Source organism: Chinchilla lanigera, unplaced genomic scaffold, assembly GCF_000276665.1.
Source record: "Chinchilla lanigera isolate Chin_1 unplaced genomic scaffold, ChiLan1.0 scaffold00085, whole genome shotgun sequence".
Taxonomy (NCBI): Eukaryota; Metazoa; Chordata; class Mammalia; order Rodentia; family Chinchillidae; genus Chinchilla; species Chinchilla lanigera.
The window spans coordinates 5,182,953-5,201,752 of NW_004955486.1; the positions used below are offsets into that span (position 1 = coordinate 5,182,953).

The following is an 18,800-nucleotide window of genomic DNA, read 5'->3' on the forward strand; positions in this document are numbered from 1 at the left end:
CTCGGCCGCCGTGCCCCAGTTTGCTCGGAGCTGCGGTCCCCTCGCCCCCACCCCTTCCCGTCGCTGCGCTCTCCTGGGCTCGGCTTCCCGGGCAGCTCGGAACCGCCCGGTGCCGGGTGGCGGTGGGGGCGGAGGGACCCAGCCTAGGAGCTGCGGCAACGCGGCGGCGGTTGGCAGGCAGGGAGGAGCCGCGGCCACTGCACCATCTGCCCTGACACAAGTGCACTGCCAGGCCCAGCGCTAGGCAGGGGCCCGGGGACCCCGCCCTCCTGCAGGAGGCCCAGCTGTCCTCTCTGCACTGGGGCAGAGGATTATGGGGCTGCGGCACTGGTCCGCACGCTGGTGAAAGGCTGGGAACAAAGGCCTTGGGTGGGTGAGCCCCTGTATCCACTGAGGGAGAAAAAACACAGGGAACCCCCCTTTCTCGAGTTCCTCCCCCCGCCACCTCCCTTCTCTTCCACTACTTGAAATGATGCCTGGCCAAGACGCAAGAGGAAGGGACCACAGTCTTGATCTGCTCTCTTAGAGCACGTGGGCCACTGCAGATGGCCTTTAGGCCACCAGGCTGGCCCAGGCCAGGTCAGCAGTGCACTAGGTGGGAGCTAGTGTCTTAACAGCACCCTGCTAGTGGTAACGCAGAGGTCACCGCTGCTCACTGACCAGTCCTTGACACCTGCATGTAGCCCGTGTGTCCTGCCCAGGGGCAGGGGATGCTAGCTTCCGCCTGGAGGGTTACCGAGGTCAGGGCCCGGAGTCCTGGGGGAGGGGACAGATGGCAAGCAAGTGCCCAGCTTGGCAGCAGGCCCATTCCCAAGGGGCCTGGTGTGCCTAAGACCCAGGAGTGTGCTGGTCATGAAGTAGTTAAGGCTCTTCTTCCTCAGCACCCTTCCCTTTGGGTGACCTGTGGATGACCTGTGGATGCGGCTGGCTCTCTGGGCTTCCAGGGGCCAGGGAGTCTTTCCCAAGCTTCAGGGCACTGCCTGGCTGAGACTCTGCTTTATGAAAAGCTTCCATCTCCGAGGCCCAAGCATCCTTCCGTCCACCCTAGTGAGCCTGGCCAGGTCACTCAGGGAAATCTGGGCCTCTGCAGAGCTCCCTGCCCTGTTCTCCATTTGTTCTGCAAAATTGAAACCGGATTTCCTGAAGGGGAGCCCCGGTCACCCTGCCCTTCTCTGTTACATACTGCAGGCCACCGCCACGGCTCTGCCTGGCTCCAGCCTTGGCCGGGGCTGCTGCCAAGGCCGGCACAGCACTCCCAGGCAGCCGCTGCCAGGGTGCAGATGCTTGCTGACCCCAAGCCACCTCTGGGAATAGCTCCTGACGGTCATCAGCCAGGGTGGTTGCCAGGTACCCTGGGGAAGGTCAAGGTTTGCATGCTGAGGGGCTCTACAGAGCTGTCCAGGGCATGTCCCTGCAACCCGTCACAAGGGGAAGGCAGAAGTGAGAAGGCAAAAGGGGGACTGTGGGTAGACAGGGGCACCTGCAGGGGTAGAGGGCAGAGTCAGCCTAGCCCAGACCCAAACACCCTAGGGCCATGAGGTCTCCTGCAAGGCACCTCTCTGAGGGTCACCTCTCTAGCCTGCCCTGACGCTGCTGTCACGGACAGCCACCCTCCCACAGCGTACCCTGTTTGGGGTCGGGCTGGGCTCGCCAGCTTGAGGGCCTCCTGAGACCTGCCCAGATGGCAAGGGCAGCTTGGCGCTGCCTCTGAGAACTCTCCCTTTGCTCCCAGGACGAAACAGCAGGTGCTTGGACCTTGCTGCTGGAGGTCCATCCAGAATGGGACCACTCAGCTTCCCAGGGGCCCATTCAACTGTTCGGCCACCTCGGCAGGAGCAGCGACAGCCAAGCTCCCACACTGCATTCCACCCCAGGGAGAGCCTGAGATCCAGGGTGGGCCTGGCCAGTGGCCACACACAGGCTGCCTGGGGACACTCATCAGCCTGACAGCGAAGATCCAGCAGGTGACCCCCCCAAGGGACACTGACCCCCTCTCTGCGACCTGCCTCTGCTCACACCGTGTGCACCAAGTGTCCTTCCAGGTGACCCGCTCGCCGTTCTTACCGTCCAATGACAGCCAGTCGTGCTGGGAGGAAGGGAGTGTGGGCAGAGCTCGAGCTTTGTACTCAAACACCACCGAGTTGGAGATGATCTGGTTGTTGAAGGCAACTTGGAGGGTCACAAGACCCGTGTCATGGGCTGAAAGCAGAAGACAGAGAAGTCAGCGCGCTCTCTACCCCAGCCCTTCCCCGCTTGGTCCTCAAGCCTGAGAGTAACTCTTCCACTGAAGCCTCCTCTGCCCTCAGGGCCAGCAGGCGCCTGGGGTGCCCCCACGGGGACTCCCGAACTGTAACTGCCAGTCTGCGCCTCGGCTCCCGGGAGGTCAGGGAATGGGGCTGAGCACACAGGGCCACGAGAGGAAGTGGATGAATGAATGGCGTCTGGCACCCTCCTGGGTCTGGCCGACTTCTCCCGGCTTCTCCCCAACTCCTCCATCGGAGGTGGGGTGCAGGTACACTCGCTTTGGGCAGCACTGTGCTGTCTGCTTCACCCTTTCCTGCAAGCTTGTGCTGACTCCCTACATGTGACACCCACATGGTTTTAGTTCTTCTGCCTCCCTGCTGAAGCAAGAGCTTCGGCAGGGCTTCTTGCTCTGGTCCTAGCCAGGGCAAGACGCGCTGAACCACTGGGTGCTGAGTGGCGATACACCACCTGGCGCTTCGGGAGGGCAGGGCTCTGCGGCCTTGCCAAGTCCTCCGGCCCCCACATGGGCTCAGCAGCACTGGCTGCACTGCGTAAATGGATGAGATGGTCTCATGGGCAGGGAGACCTGCTTCAGGCTGGGGTGCAGCCTACTGTTCCATTGTGGTGTTACTATGTGGGGTGTGCCCAGTGGCCCCTGCAGATGGCCCTGGGGGCATGGTGGGCTTGCGGGTCTCGCCCCTGGTAGTGTCAGGGCTCTGTTTTTTCTGCACTGGTTTTCTGCACCCAAGAGCCACCCCAGGACGGATTTCCAGGGAGGACGTGTGGGATCTGCAGTACTGTTTGGGTTCTTGGTTTTCAGAGCATGATGATGCCAAGTCAGCTGCTCGGGGATGAGAGAGAGCTCGCTTCCCCCCAGGACGCCTGCAGAGTCCACTTCCGATGAGAAAGCCACCTCACTGACCCCTGGCCTCCAGCCAGCCCGGGTGAATGTAGAAGGGCAGCAGTCATCTTCCCACTGTCCCCAGCCCGAGCCTGGGGGACACGACTGCCCGAGGCTGATCCATTGGTTTTCTCCTGGGCTTCTTGCCCTGGCTACATGCATCAGCTCCAGCCAACAGTCTGTACCCACAGGCTTCATGGCAAGGGTCACGCAGGGCCTCCCGCAGTGGAGCCCCGGCCTAGCCCAGAACCTCCTGTGGCTTTGACAGCACCCTGGGCAGCTTTCCAAGCTCGCGGTCACTGGCCTTCCCTGGAGATTCGCCTGGTTAACCAACAGGAAGGCAGGCTGTCAGCACGCCTCCCCATGTGACCCCTCAGCCTGTGCCACACCGGCCCTGGGGGAGCTGGAGGCTCAGGGCCCCTCTGAGGCTGCTCTTCTTTCCCAGACATCCTGCACCATGCTCTGCGGCAATGCAGGCTGGTGGCAGCCTCCCCAGAGACAGAGTGCAGGGACCAGGCCTGGCCTCCTGGGGGCCAGGCAATGCCCACCCCTCTTCCTCCCTGCTTACTGGTCCATCAGGGAGGCCTGGCTCCATCTGTGCCTCTCTGTTTCCATGGCTACCACTCTTGCCCAAGCCATGTGTGTTTTGCCTCCTGCTGAAGGTGACACCAGCCTTGTGACACCTGTCCTGCTGGAATGGGCTGGGGACAGTCTTGCAATGCCCCTTCTGGAGTGCAATGCAAATAGGTGGCCAGGAGGAGCCTTCTTTCTTGACATTAAAGAGTGGCCCTCAGTCCTTTTGCGTTTTGTGACCTCCTGGGAATCCAAGGTGGATATCTAGCCAGCAGGCTTCTTGGCAGATTCCCCTGTCTTCTACTGAGTCCAGTTGCCTCCTTACCCCCCCTTCACACTTGGCTCCATCCATCCTGAGCCTGGGGCAGCCCTGGGGTCTAGTGGAGGACAAAGTCCACGCCTATGTGTCCCGTGCCGCTGCTGGTGTAGGAACTGCCCGGGCTGAACCGGGTTCCCCAGCAGAGTTTGTTTGGCTTGGGTGGGAGCACCAGGCTGTGGGCAGTGCCTGCTTGCACACCCTCTGCCCTGTCCCGCATCATCCCTGGCCCTGAGGTAGCCTGGCTTGTGCTCCCCAGCCTCTGAGCCCTTTCTTTCTAGGCCCAGCCCTGGCTCAATCCCCTGTGGCGGCCGAGATGAGGTCCCAGAGCAGCCCGCAGCACCCGCCAGGACAGTGGTTGGATTGCACCAGGCCTCCTCCCTGAACTGGTTGCTCTTCGGGCTCAGGATCCCAGTTAGGGTCTGGGTCTTATTCCCGGCATCACTCCAGGACCCCTAAGAGCACTTAGGAAAGCAGGAGATCCTCGAAGCCCATTTGGCAAATGAGATGAATGAATGAACAAAGAAATACACCCAGAGCAATGCTTCCACGTGGACCTTGAGACAGAGATGTCCAAAGGGGACCCCTTGTGTGGGATCAGAATGGAGCCCCAGAAGAGGGACCCCAGCTCTCAGCTTCCTGGAGGCTTGTGGCTTCTGCTGGGACACCCATTCCATTAGAGGAGCTGAGCACCCTGGGAGGGGCAGCGGCCTGAGCAGAGGCTGCCTGCTCAAGAGGCCCAGAGGTGCCCTGGGGCCAGAACTGCCTGAGCCCTGGCTCTCTCCTCGCTCTGCCCTGGGACAGAGGACTGAAGATCGCAGTGATGGATGGAGCCTTCAGAGTCCAGCCCCCGAGCCAGTACTTCACGAGCTCTCTCATCAGACGCTCTCATTAAAGATGTAGAAACTGAGGCCCAGAGCGGCAACCTCCAGCCAAAGTCACACAGATGGCATCTGGCTGGCTGGGACACACGCAGAGGGGACCGGCTCCAGTCCCCAGAACTCTCCAGGTCTGACCTGGGACGTCATCCAGAAGGCACGTCCTTTATTTATTTATTTCCTGGCGGGGTCGAGTAACTGAGGGCGGGCAAGGTCTGGGTCTTCAGCCAGGCCAGCAGGGACAGGAAGTGGCATCTATTTACAGGCCGAAGTGAGTCCCCGTCCAGCAGCAGGTGATAAGTGGACAGTTCAATAACATGCTGCCCTCTCTCCTGCACGGTGACAGGCTGATCCGGCCCGGGCTGGCATCTGGGGTGGCGGCTGTCCAGGCCCAGCAGAGCTGCTGGGAAGACAGGGGCTTGGCTGGGCCTTGAGGGGGCCGGGTGGGTGACCTCTGGGGGCAGGGCCAGCAAGGGAGAGGTCACCACAGGCCCCAGCCCTGGCTCCCTTAGAACACAGACAGGGACACCAAGCTAAGCAGACGGTGACGAAGGCTTGGGGGGGGGCAGGTCAGAGCCACAGAGGACAGCACAGAGGGGGCTCCTGGTGGGCTTTCCTGGGGGGGCCACTGAGGCCTTGAAGTTGGGAGCAAATGACACAGCTGTGCTTTTTTCTGGGTGTGTGCTGAAATTCTCAAAGGAGTTTATTCTTAGTTTGACATTCCCCAGTTCCTACAGTCCCTGCCTGGTGCCAGGGATCTGCGTGCCTTCCGTGACCTGCTCTAGGCCCCGGATGGCCGGATGGACTGCCACTGGCACAGACAGCCCAGGCGGCAGGGAAAAGTTCGCCTTGCTGCAGAGGCGGCCTCCAGCCCCACAGGCAGCTGCTGTCCAGCCCCTCAGAGCAGCCCCGGAGCAGCATCCTCCAGGGGGAGCCGTGTCTTCCGGGGGCTGGTCCTGAGTGCCTCCCTGGGCTCACTTCTTTAAGATCCCAGCTGAGCACGCTTGGAGTTCCCGTCTGGTACCGGGTCACCCAAAGCTGACTGCCGGTCCGACTGCTCTTGGGCACCACGCACTTCGCCAGGTACAGAGGGGGTTTCTCACCTGGGCAGTAGCAGCGCAGCACCCCGGGCTGAATCAGGGACGCAGGCACTGAGATCTGGTCAAACAGGCAGCTGTAGTTATTGCTGGCTTCTTGCCACGGGCCTGTGATGAGGACCTTCACTCCTCCCTGGAGGGGACAGAGGGGGACAGAGGTGGAGCAGGAGCCCCCAAGAAGGGACACGCAGGGAAGGTCCCTGCGGCTATGCGCTCAGATAGGGGATGGAGCGGGGCTGAAACATGCAGATCTCCAGCTCTGAGGAGGCGCCCAGGAGTCGGGGAGTCACTTGGAGGAGCACAGGGAGAGGACATGTGGGCAGCTTTCCAACCCCAACCCTCCGGAGGCCCTGCACGCTTCCTCGGGGACACCCAACACCCTGACCCTGTCCCAGGCAACCCAGAGTTCCCAGCAGCAGGGAATGGAGTTTTTCAACCTTTTCAGGCCAAGGTGCACCTGAGGACGGGCCAGCAGGGGCCCAGGAAGGGAGCAGAGGGGACAGAGGACCATCTGTCACTCATCTGAGACACGGAGTGAACTCCCAAGTTCAGAGAACAAGTCTGAGAATCTTGGTGTCCCTCCAGGAGCCAGATGTTCTCCTGCAGAATGGAGGGGATCCCCCAGGAGCCCCGGGGTCATGGTGGGATATGGCAAGGGGAGGGTGCAGAGCGGGGAGGGGAAAGACTGCAAAGAGAAAAAGGGGGTGAAGCGCTCAGAGTTGGAGAGGCCCTAAGACTGCCCTGGGAGTCCAGAGGCCGCGGCGCGGGTGGGGACACAGCCTCCTGCCGGGAGCCTCCGTGGCGCGCGCCCAGGTAGACCGGACCTCGTGGGCGCGCGCGCATCGCCGCGGCGCCAACCCCACGGCCCAGTCCCGAGGGGCCTCAGAGGACAGTCCCCGGCTCCGGGGAGGGACGCCGCCCCAGGGGACCCCAGAGCCCAGACCGGGAGAGCATCGCAAAGCCTGCGCACTCCCGGCCTCCGGCTTGGGCCAGCCGAGCGCCGCCGGGCCGGGAGGGCGAGGCCTCACGTCCGCGCCGGCAGCCGGGCGCAGGGCCCTGGTCCCCGCCGTGATTAACGACACCTTCACTCTCGCCGAGCTCGGGCGCACGAGGTGCTCGAGGTCCCTCCCTTACTTACGGCTGGTGGAGGGAGGCTCTCCCCGGGGATGCAGAGGGCGGGGGCGCTGGCCTCTGGCTCTCCTGGCTAACCTTGGGTGGACCCACCCCAGAGGCTCAGCCACCCCACCCCCAACAAGTAAACACCTTTCCCCGCAGGGGGGCGGAGAGCGGCGCTGGCCGGGGCGGAGAGCGCCACCTGGCGTCCAGGCTGCAGAAGGCCTAGAGGCGCTGCCGGACACCAGCGGCGGCAGAACGCCCCTTCCCGCTACTTCTGCGCAAAAGAGCCAGAATCATGCATTCACTCGTTCGTTCATTCATTCATTCACTCACTCACTCAGTCTTGTTCAGATCCCCTGGCTTTGTCCATCCTGCCCTGCAGGGAGCCCCAGCCTGCATACAGATCTGGCTCTCCACAATGTACCCCAAACCCGCACCTGGCCCAGGTCCGGCCCCTAGGGCATCAGGAACAGCTGCGGGTGTTTCCAGGGGTGAGATGGACTTGCTTTCTCAGCCTGCAGGGTTCTCCCTGCTCTCAGGAGGGCCATTCTCGGAGCTGGCATGCTTTGGGGGAGGTCACTTGACTGCTGGGTGACCCAAGTTTGGGGGCAGTAGAGAGTGCTAGAACTGGGGTCCCAAGCAGGAGGCCTGCCCGGCCCTCCCTAGCAGAATGTCCTTAGGCAAGTGGCCCAAACCCTCTGGGTGGAAATTGATCTCTGGCTCTATCTCCCCTTGGTGCCATAGGGGCATGTGGAGCTCTGTGGGGTGGCAGGCAGGGGGCTGCACACGGATGCCCAGCTGGGCCGCCCAGAAGCAGCAGAGGGCCAGCTCGGGCATGATCCTCCCTGGACCTGGGAAGTAGAAGAGCATGGCTTCAAAAGGCCGCCGACAATTACCATGCGAGAAGAAAGGAAAAAGATAATAACCCCAATCCACAGCTGCTGGCGTGATGCTGGGGCTGCTGTGGGGAACAAAGGGCTACAGAAATTACTGGAGAACATCAGGACCTTTTCCATGGAAACCGCCGCAGGACGCCTCAGCATCCATCAGTTCCGGGGACGGTTTCCATGGCAACCTCTGCCTGGCTGTGCTGAATCGGTGGTGACGTGCACGCGCTAATTGCAGCCTCTTGTGCCTGGTGCAGCAGGAGCCAGTGGTGGGAAGTGACGCAGGAGCGTTAGTGGGGGACAGGGAGGGAGCAGCAGATGGCATCTGAGGTGTCGGTGCCTTGGGAACCCTGAGATGAAGGACCCAGTTCTGATGCAGCCAGGGCGGATGCTGGGGCACGGCGGTGCCTCTGGGTGTGTGTGCTCGTGGGTGTGTGTGTGCTGGTGACCAGCTGCCCTTGGAGTGAAGAGGTGGGGACAGCACAGGAGAAAGGGGGGCAGCCCACGGGAGGGCAGGATGGCCCAGCCAGTGTCCCCGTTACATGGATGCCTGGGGACTCTTGAGGTTTTCAGCTGGGTGGGGACACAGGGTGGCCACCTAGCCTGACCCCAGGTTTGCGGACTCAGAAGCGAGGCCCCACCGGCGTGCCCTGTGGCGGAGCCTTCTCTGGGCCTGGACCGCCTGGCTGGGGGCTGCTGCTTCCACTGGTGCACAAACAGCCTCTTGCCTGCGGCAGAAGGGACCGGATGTGGAAGGGGTCAGGGTGCTGTCAGGGCAGAAGGCGCTGAGGCTTGGAGAGCAGAGGGCAGGCTGCCCCTGCTTTGGCCTGGCCTCAGCGTCCTGAGTACGAGAGCTTGGCGAGGAGGAAGTGGCTGCCAGAGCCACGGGGCCCTTGGAGGCTTCATTGCACAGCCGCAGCGGGCCTCGGAGGACCGTTTTCCAAATCAAACTGACTGAGCGGCTTTTGTGTCTGGGCAAGGGAAGCCTTGACTTTCTGGAAAACCAGGGTTGGATGCGCCAGAAAGCCCAGCTTTTGCCGTGCCTGGGCCGCCCTCGCGTGGTGAGACGCGGAACCGCCTCTCCAAGACCAGATGTGCGGCGGCCGAAGACCAGAGGGAGCCAGGCCGGTTGAAGTCTCTCACCAGAGCACGGCCCAAGGAGGCTAGGGTGCTGGCCTGGGCCACCCAGGGGCCGGGAAAGAGGACCCTGTAGGTCACAAGCCCAGGGAGCCTCCAAGCGTCCCCAGTCCTAGAGTGCGGTGTGCCAAGGGCCCATGGACTCCCAGCTGTGCTCCTCTGGGGAAACTGGGGCCCAGAGTCAGGTCTCAAGTAGATCAGTGGACAGCTGTGGCCTTCCCACTACAGTCAGACCTTCTCCTCTCCCCTGAGCCCTTCAAACCGCTTCCCTAAGCCTCGTGAGGGGTGAACTACCCTGAGAGTTAGAGACGTGTGTGTGTGTGTGTGTGTGTGTGTGTGTGTGTGTGTGTCTTTGTGTGTTGGGGACTGAACCTAGGGCCTTTGCTCTGAGCTTCATCCCTGGCCAATTTTTTCTTATCTTTAGTTTGAGATGGTTTGCTCAGCTGCTAAATTGCCCAGTCTTGATCCTCCTGTCTCAGCCTCCCAGACTGCTGGGTTTACAGGCACGCACCACCATGCCAGGCTTTCTCTCTATGTTTATATGCCTGTGGCACACAGACATGCAATGTGTGGGGAGCAGCAGCTGGTCCCTGTAGCACCTGCCTCCTTTCCTGGATGCCCTGTCCTGAGGCTGGGCTGTTACCCCTGGTGCCGTGGTGTCTCCGGGGGCATTGTACACAGATCCTCTGGTCTTAACTTTGCCAGAAGTGAAGGAGGGCAGTGAAGGATGAGCCCCTCCTCAGAGGCTCCCAGCAGCAGCAGCAGCCCCCGCCCTGGCATCTAGGGAACATGGCTGTGGACCCCAGGGAGCCATGAGCAGCCACCTCCCGGGGAGGAAGTGTCCCATCCGGCCTCAGGGGACGGCTGCTCTGCAGGTGCCTGAGAGGCAGGCCGGGAGGAGGAGGGAACGCTGCCCTGTGCAGCAGGTCACACGGTCCCCGTCCTGCCCTGTTCTGTTTTAGGAAAAAAGCAAAGGTTCCTGCTTCTGAACTCGTTCCCCTGGCCTGCGAGCGCAGACTGAAGCGGGACTCAAACACCCCTGCAGTGCTGGGCTCTGCAGCAGGGATTCCCAGAGCCAGACCCGCAGGGGTCCAGTTGGCCCTCTGGGGTGGGGTGGGGCGACACAGGTCGGGACCTGGGTCTCTTACAGGTCTCGGGTGTCACGAGTGAGTACTGAGAAGCTGCGCCCTCCCTGGCAAGTTTGATGAGAGGATTTCTGTTTGGTTTAGTGAAGCAAAGTAGAAACAATGGGTGTAGATGACCCGAGCTACCTAGGAGGTGATTTCTAAATGTTTGTAAAGTAGCCCTGGGGGCCTTTTCCAAAAAGAAAAAAAAACAAGTGAAAGAAAAAAGAAGAAAAGTAAGAAAGGAGGGAAAGAAGGAAAGAGGAAGAAAGAAAGGGACAGGGGAAGGGAAGGAGGGAGGGAGGCGGCGGGGTGAAAAGTTCAACCCAGATAGACTTAACACACAAGCCAGCAAACAGCAGGCTTCTGGGCAGAGCCAGCAGTTTGCCTCCAAAGCCCCCCAACTTGGAAGCTGCTTGCTCTAGTGCAGTTTGAGAACCACTCATGCGGGGACAGAGGGAGGGACAGCTTTGTCTTTAGGGTGCAGGGCCTCCTCAGAGCCAGGCTTCCCGTCTGGCTGCCTGGCGGCCCAGGACCTAGCGCAGGAGGGGCGAGTGGTAGGGAGGTGGCAGTCGCAGTGGCAGGCAGCTTACCTCTGGGTAAGACCACTCGGGGGAGTAGTCGGTCACCATGAACACCCGTCCACTCGGCTGGAGCATCCCCAGTGAGCCCTGGGCTGAGGCGGCCGACACCACCTCCGCAACGTGCATGTAGGCCATGGTGCCGGCCCCACCCTCCGTGCTGCTCAGCTGCAGGGTCCCCTGCTGGGGGCTGCAGCAGGGAATGCACATCTCCGCTTGGGTGAAGGGGGCCCGTGCCCCGTCTTCCGACTGCGAGAGCGCCGCACTGTCCCCCGACACCAGCTGATGCCCATAGATGGTGCCACTGCTGCCCTCCACGGAGATGAAGTCATTGATCAGGTCAGAGAACTGGTTGCTGAAGGAGATGTCGAAGTGGTCCAGGCTGAGCTCCATGTTGGAGCTGTTGCCCAGGCTGGGCTGGGCCACCGGGTAGAGTCCCGGCACCACGTTGCTGGGGAGGATGGGGACCCCACCGGCGCTGCGGATCACCCCGTTGCTTTCAGGTTGCAGGTAGTGCTCCGAGCCACAGGCCTGCAGCTCCCCAGACTTGAGGAGGACCTCACCCCCTTCGGCTGCCTGAGAGGTCTCCATGGCGACCTCCCCTTCCGCGGTCATGGCCTGGAAGTTGGCCTGGAACTGCATGAGGTGCAGGGAGGAAGTGGACTCTATCCGAGTATCCACGTGGCCGCTGCAGGAGCTGGTCTGGGACGAAGCCTCCGTTTTCACCGTGGGCATCACGAAGCTGCCCCCGGAGTCACTCAGGCTGCTGTGGGCGGTCTGCTCGAGGGGGAGGGGCTTGCTGGCATCCTGCAGGAAGAAGCTTGGGGAGGGGGTCTGGTGGATGTGGGGGCTGTGGCCCGTCTGGCTGAAGCTGGACGGATAGTCTTTGTTGGAGTCTATGGCACTGAAGTCCATTTGCTCCAGCGTGGTGCTCGGACTCAGGCCGCCGCCCGACGGCAGGAGGCTGGAGCCAGCCGTCAGGGTGAGGGAGCTGGAGCCTGAGGCCGCGGCGGAGGAGGAGTAGGCTTCCTTGGCCATCTGCTGCTCGAAGGAGGTGTCCTCTGTCTTAATCTCCTTGGTGAGGACGCTGGTGAAGCCGAAGCTCCGCTCGGCGGCGGGCGGCGAGTGCCGGATGTTGGAGGTGACCATCTCAGCCTTCAGGCCCCCGCCCCCGTACGTCTGGCCCTGCTTTGGGTTATTGAGGAAACAGTCGGGGTCAAAGTTCATGGTGGTCTCCGGGATCTTCCGGCCGCCATCGAGGGTGGTGGAGAGGACCAGCTCTTCGGACACGTTGGTGGGCAGCATGGACAGGCTCTCTGAGCTGCCTGTGGTGGGGAAGGCGAATTTGTGGCCGTCGGAGCTCACGGCCAGGACCAGGCCCTGAGAGGCATCAGGCGAGAGAAGGTGGTGGTTGGGGCCAGAGGTGGGGGACATGGTGTACACGGCCTCACTGGTGACCTCTGACATGAACACTGTGGCACTTTGGGACAAGCCCCCCATCACGGAGGCCACTGCCATGCTGGACACGCCTGTGACCACGGGGCTGTCCACCATGTCCGGGTCACTATTGAGCCCGCTGCTGATGGACACGGGGGAGCTCTGGGTGGTGTCGGGCACCTCCACCTGGTTGGTGGAGGTCACCTCAGTGCTGTTCTGGTGCAGCAGTGCCGGCTTGGCCACCTTGCCGTTCCGCTTCTCGCGGCTGGTGCCCTTGCTGTGGCTGGGCTCGTGCTTGCCCTCCGACACATCGTTATGCTGCACCTCCGCGTGGCTCCCGTAGCCCCCCGACCGCGGTTCCACCTTCGGTGAGATGATGCGGTGTTTGGCACTGTTACACTTGTGGTGCATGCTGCTGCCCGCTCCTGTGGAGTTCAGAGCATGGAACACACGCACACACACACACACACACACACACGCACACGCACACATGCATACACACGTGCATTCACACGCATACACAGAGACAGGGTCAGAGCTGGGCCCCTGGTGAAGTCCCTACCTGGGCTCTCCACTCACTTGGGTCCTGCGCCCACTTTGCCCCAGCCTTGGGGTCTCCCATGCCCTCTGTGACCCTCCCTAAAAGGCTGGGGGGACCCTCAGTCTTTCTGCACTTTCCAAATAATAATAGTAGCACCCGGCACTGGGGAGGCTGGGAAGGGGGTGGGTGTCATACTCCAGGAGAGTGCCCTCCGCCATCAGAAACAGACCCCTCCCATCTGGAAGGGCTCTTGCTAGCAAGGGGGCTCAGCCCAGGGATGGTGGTGGTGTCCCTGCCCCCATCCCAATTTCCCACACTATACTTTAGGGCCACACAATGTTTCTGGAAGCCTCAGTATTTCTGCTGCTCCAATAAGGACCCCCAGACCCTTAGGACCAGAAGCCAGGGTTGGCAGGAGGACGTGGAGAGGATGTCTTCATCGGGAGCAGCTCTCAACCCCCAAGGAGCATGCTAGACCCTGCTCGGGTGCAGATGCAGACCCTTCTAAGCCCTAAGCAAGGACCGGGAGCGCCCCAGCCCCGCCTCCAGAGGCAGGAGAAAGACAGCCCGGGAAGTGAGTGTCTCTGAGCTCTGGGAAGTCTTGCTGGAGCACCTCCCCCATGGCCTCTGCACTCACTCTGTCATTATTTTCATTCTGTCCGATAAGGGTCACCTCGCTTTTGATAAAAGGGTGCATTCTTCCCAGTCTGATGCTGGTAAGCCTCACCTCTCAGACTCCTAAATGCATGAAGATTTTGCAGGGAAGTGACCTGACCCCCTGATGGAAATACCTAATTAAGGCAGCCCAGGGAGTGGAGAACCACATTTCCGAGAGCAAATACCATTATGGGAAAAGCAGATGAGTTGGGATGGAGACCCGGGGTGCCTGCCATGCTTGGAGGAGACAGAGGTTAAAGAAAGAGGTTTAGCTTGAGTGGTCCCGTTGACTCGGGAGCAGATGTCCCTGAAAAACCCCAAGGCCAGGCCACCTGGGCTTCCTGCTGAGGATGCTGGGAATGCAGGTCCTGGCGAGCTCCTGCGGTGGTGGACAGAGGCCCAGAGGCCCGAGCCTGTCCACGCCAGCTCTGAGCTTTACCCTCTCGCCCATTCCTAGAGGGAGCCTTCTCTCCGTAACCGCTGTCTCTTCCCAGGACCTGTGTGCAGGGCGATGGGGGCCGTGGTGCCGCACCCTCCTATCTCCACACCCGGGGAGCACCTGTGCCCAGCGCCCGCCTGCCCCCGTCCGGCTCACCCAGGCTACCCGTGCACAGGCAGTTGTGGGTCCGCGGCTGGGGCTTGGTCTGGTGGCTGTCGAGGATCTGCTGTACCAGCTGCTCCACCGAGAAGCCCGAGCTGCTGTTGCCGTTGCTGCAGGTCCACTTGATGCCGTGGACTGCGGAGAGGGCAGAGACAGACGGGGCGTCAGAGGGCAGGCCTGGGGGGCCGAGGGTGGCTGCAGCAAGGGGAGAAGAGGCAGGAGGGGGAGTGAACCCTTCCCCGCCTCTTCCTTCCCTCTCCTGTGATGCAGCAGGGAGGAGATGGCCTGCAGGGTTGCCTTTGTTTCCTCTTGGTTCAAGGGCAAGGGGGGCTCTTCAAGGGCCAGGCCCTGGGCTCTCATGGAGGCTCAGAGGACTGGTCAGCGGGATCCAGAGCAGGAGGACTGGGTCCTGTCCCTAGCAGCACTGTGTTGGAGGAGCCCCACTGTTTCCTGCCCCCCACAGACTTCTCTGCCCAGGGGTGTGCAGGAGGGGCCAGGCGAGGAGCGGCCTGGACCCAAGGGCCCGTGTGGCCAGGACAGCGGAGGCCTCAGGAGCAGCAGCCCTGGGGGTTCAGCTTGACCCGGATCCCTGCAGGCCGTGGAAGTAGAAGGAGGGCCCAGGATGGGTGGCAGGACAGGGCTGGGAACCTAAAATCAGCTGGCTCATCCCCCTGTGCATGTGGCCACAACAGACCTGGCCAAGAGGGACAGAACCCAAGCCTGTGTACCGCTTGGCCCAGCCCTCCCTGGTGGCTCTAGCATACGGGCTCCAGGGACAGTGGACTCCACACCCCTGGCCGGGACTCCAGGAACAGGAAGGGGCAGCGCACAGTAGCAAGGGACAGTGGCTTCTCCAGCACGAGAACAGTCCGCTTTCTCCTTAGCTGCAGTGCCTCACACCCGACTCCAGAGAGGCAGTTTAGGCCCTGCCCTCGGGCCTGGCTGAGGTCACAGGGCTGGACGTGGGGAAGGAAGCTTCTGGCTGAGAGACCCAAGGGTGGCTCAGCCTGTGAATGTGGGTGGCCAGTCTCCACGGTAGCCTTTCACCTCTGGCCTCTGGGCCCCGGGACACCTTCACTTAGAGCCCTGTGGGTAGTTCTCTTTCTTCTCGGATGTGTTACCCACCTGGGCAGGCGTTCGCTCTCCCCAATGCCCTCTGCCTGGGGCTCCCCAAAGAACCAGTTTTCCAGCAGCCCTGCCCTTTGGCTCCTGCAGGTCAGGCTGGGCTGGGTTTACTCTCCCTGAGCTCCTCATCCCTGGGAGCTGGAAGGGAAGGGCCAAGCCAGGAATTGTTAAGTCTCATCGTGGCCATGGAGCCCCTTCCTCAAATAGCCCTCTGCCGAGAAATCCAGTGCAGCAGCCAGACAGCCGCAGAGGGGTCAGGCTCAGTGGTTGCCCCGTGCTCAGGGGCTCCCAGGGCAGAAGGCTCTTCCAGACTCATTTTACAGATGAGGAAAGAGAGGCTGGGGTGGAAAGATGACAGCTCATATCACAGCCAGGGGCCAGAGGGCAGGAGCGAGGGCCCCCTCATCCTGGGGCACATACAACGGCCTCCTCTGGCTGCCTGGCTGCACCCCTGTCTGTGCCCAGGCCCCAGCCCTGAGGTTCTGATGTCATGGGCTGGGGGGTTCTGGGTAATTTTTAACATCCCCTCTGGAGAGTCCCCACACGCTGCTAGGGTGGGAACACAGTTCCGCGCTAAGGCTAAACCAGGGCCTGAAGGGCCAGGAGAGGAAACACCTCTGCACACAGCTCCTGCCTTGGGGACCTCCAGCTGTCACCTGCCGAAAAGCCAGGCCAGATGTTCTCAGAGGAAGAAGCCCCGCTTGGATTTGAACTTGGCTCTCTGGAAAGACGGGCTGTTCTCAGGGCAGCCCCGGGGCCGGCTCCTGGCATCCTGGCTGCACCCTGCCCTGGCCGCGCTTGCTGAGCCTGGCCCGGCCAGGCACCTGTGCCCTGAAAGCTGCAGCTCGGTCCATTTCTCCTGCAGCCTTCAGTGGGGCCCAGCAACTGCGTCCTCTCTGCTTCTTGCTCTCTTCCGTATGTTGTGAAGATTATAAAATGAAAACCCAGTGAAGGGTGGCAGATTGCAAGTAGAGAATTTCTGGATGCTTAATGCAAATTACCCACGGTCCTGGCATATCCAGTATGCAGATTGTCTCCTCCTCCCTGGGTGGGGGCAGGGCGAGGGAGAAGAGCCCCTCCTCCGAGGCGGCAAGCGGGTGAGTACTGAATATCAAGTGCTATCAGGGCGGCTTGCTGACACATAATGAATCAGCGGGAGAGGAGATTTCTACAGGGAAAGGAGCTCGGTAGGAGAGGCAGGTTAATGCCACGCAGGCCGGCTGGCCCCTTCCGGGCCCCTCCCCCCACAGTACCCTTCATCCAGTGTGAGGTTGCAACATGGGAGTGGGGAAAGGAGATTCCCAGAAAATAAGCCCCAGGTGCTTTGGGTGGCAGCTGTCAGCTGTTCCCTCCCGTTCCTTGTATCTTATTCCAGGCTCAGAGTTCACCTGGCTGGTGGCTGGCGGGGTGTGTGTGTGTGTGTGTGTGTGTGTGAGAGAGAGTTCCAGCCTGGCTAATCAAATCCCAGACAGGGGGGACTCTCGACTCAGCTGCCCCTGCCTGGGGCCTGGGCAGTGGTCCTTGGACTGGGCAGGGCGTGGAGAGGTTCCCAGATAAGAGAGAATGAGAGAGAGAGAGAGAGAGAGAGAGAGAGAGAGAGAGAGAGAGAGGAGAGCAGGCCTGACACATAAGCTGGTCCCAGTATGGGCCTCTGCACAACAGGGGCATCTAGGAAGGCTACCAGAAAGCAAGAGGCCGGGCCCCTAAAGTGCTGCCCCTTGTGGGGCCCCCAGCAGCCCAGCTGATGTCCTGGCACCCACAGTCAGGCACTGCACTGCCTTCGCCTGGGCTGTCAGAGCTCCGGTGGGCAGGCTGGGGTCGGGGTTGCTGTCACGGGAACCGCCCAGCCCGCTCCAGTGCTGACCAGGGCCGTTCGAGATGTTTACCCTAATTATGACCCGCAGCAAGGCAGCGGCACCTCCACTAATATGAGTAATCAAAATGAAATCAATGGCAGCAGCATGTGGCCATGCATTGGAGAGCGTCTTCCGATGAGCAATTTACCCAAGAGGCGGCCGACTGCTGGGAGGAGCGTGATTGAGATGTGCAAGAGAGGGCCAGTGGGACGTGGGCTGCACCCCACTTGGGGCTGCTGCCAGCCGAGGGCTCCAAGGGTGCGGAAGCAGCAGAGGTGAGTACAGCCCCGTCGGTCCCTGCGCTGGACTGAGCCGCATCCCCCCCAGTTCGTAGGTTGCAGCTCTGAGCCCAGGGGTTTAAGGAGGTCACCGAGGTTACATGAGGTCACACAAGTGGGATCCTTGTCCAACAGGACACATGTCCTTAGGAGACACGGGTGCTCCAGCGTGGTGAGGAGGTCACGTGAGGATGCAGCAAGAAGCTGACCACCTGCAAGCTGGGAAGAGCAGCCTCACCAGAAGTCAGCCCTAAAGTCACCTTGACCTTGGGGCTCAGCCTCCGGCGCTGTAAGATGATGCATTTCTGTCATGTCAGCCCCCAGACTGCGGCACTCAGGGAGGACAGCGGCTTGGTCTGCTCCGTGCTGCTGTAACAGAACCCTACAGGCCAGGCGATTCACACCGGAGCAGAAACCCCTTCCTCACGGCCCTGCAGGCCAGGAAGTCCAAGTGCAGGTGCCAGGTGCGGGCCCTTCTCACTGCATCCTGGCAGGGCGGAAGCATGAAGAGGAAGAGCCCATGCCAGGGAGCCCTGTCAGAGTGGCACTGATCCACCAGCGAATGCCACCCGGGAGCTCTCGCCTCTCAGATGGTTGCACTGGAACCAAGTTCGGACACAAGTTTGGAGGGGATGAAAGCCCACGCCATGGCAGGCACCCAGGCCTCCTGCCCCGCCGGGAGAAAGGCACACTGCCCTGTGTGGGTGTGTGTGCGCGCTCATGCTCATGCAGTGCAAGGGGCCTGACATCAGGGACTTTCCAGACGCCCTCCTCCCCACCACCTCCGAGCTCACCCTTCTTCGCAGCAGCCCCAGACCCCCCCGCCCCCGGCCCTGCCCAGCCCTTCCAGGTCTCCAGCTCTCATACTGTCCCTGCCTTGGAGCCCGAGTCTGAATCACGAGAAGGGCAGGACTTCTGTCCCCCAGGCCAGAGCCATGCTTGGCAGACAGTAGACGCTTACTAAGGGCTGGTGGAATCACCAAATGAGTAGAAGAGTTCCCAATCCCCCATGTCCTCTATGTCACGGTTCCTCCTATGTGGCACCCACAGAGCGCTATAAGCAGAGCTTGTGTCCCCGTGACACTAACAACAGAGATAGCACTTAGTGAGCACACATCACGTGCCAGGCAGTGTAGATGTGGACATCGTCACAAAAATAAATAACAGAATTCAGTAGCATAGCTGGATACAAAGTCAACACCCAAAAATCAATAGCCTGCCTATACACAAACAACAGACACACTGAGAGAGAAATTAAGGAAACCACACCTTTCACAATAGCATCCAAAAAATTAAAATATTTAGGAATAAATCTAACAAAGGAAGTAAAAGATTTATACAGTGAAAAATACAGTACTCTGAAAAAAGAGATCCAAGAGGATTTCAGAAAATGGAAAGATATTCCTTGCTCATGGATAGGAAGAACCAACATTGTGAAAATGGCCATACTC

The 18,800-nt window shown here is 61.0% G+C and overlaps 1 protein-coding gene across 3 annotated transcripts in view; it reads right to left on the reverse strand.

Moving 5' to 3' along the window:
* Camta1 (calmodulin binding transcription activator 1) overlaps window positions 1–18,800 on the reverse strand; it is a 774,560-nt gene that overhangs the window by 67,484 nt on the left and 688,276 nt on the right. For all 3 annotated transcript variants that reach the window (XM_005404072.2, XM_005404071.2, XM_005404073.2), the window contains 4 exons: window positions 14,085–14,225; window positions 10,867–12,716; window positions 6,016–6,142; window positions 2,065–2,199 (listed from right to left, as the gene is read on the reverse strand). In XM_005404072.2, coding sequence (XP_005404129.1) covers window positions 2,065–2,199; window positions 6,016–6,142; window positions 10,867–12,716; window positions 14,085–14,225 — 2,253 coding nt within the window. The remainder of the gene's footprint in view (window positions 1–2,064; window positions 2,200–6,015; window positions 6,143–10,866; window positions 12,717–14,084; window positions 14,226–18,800) is intronic.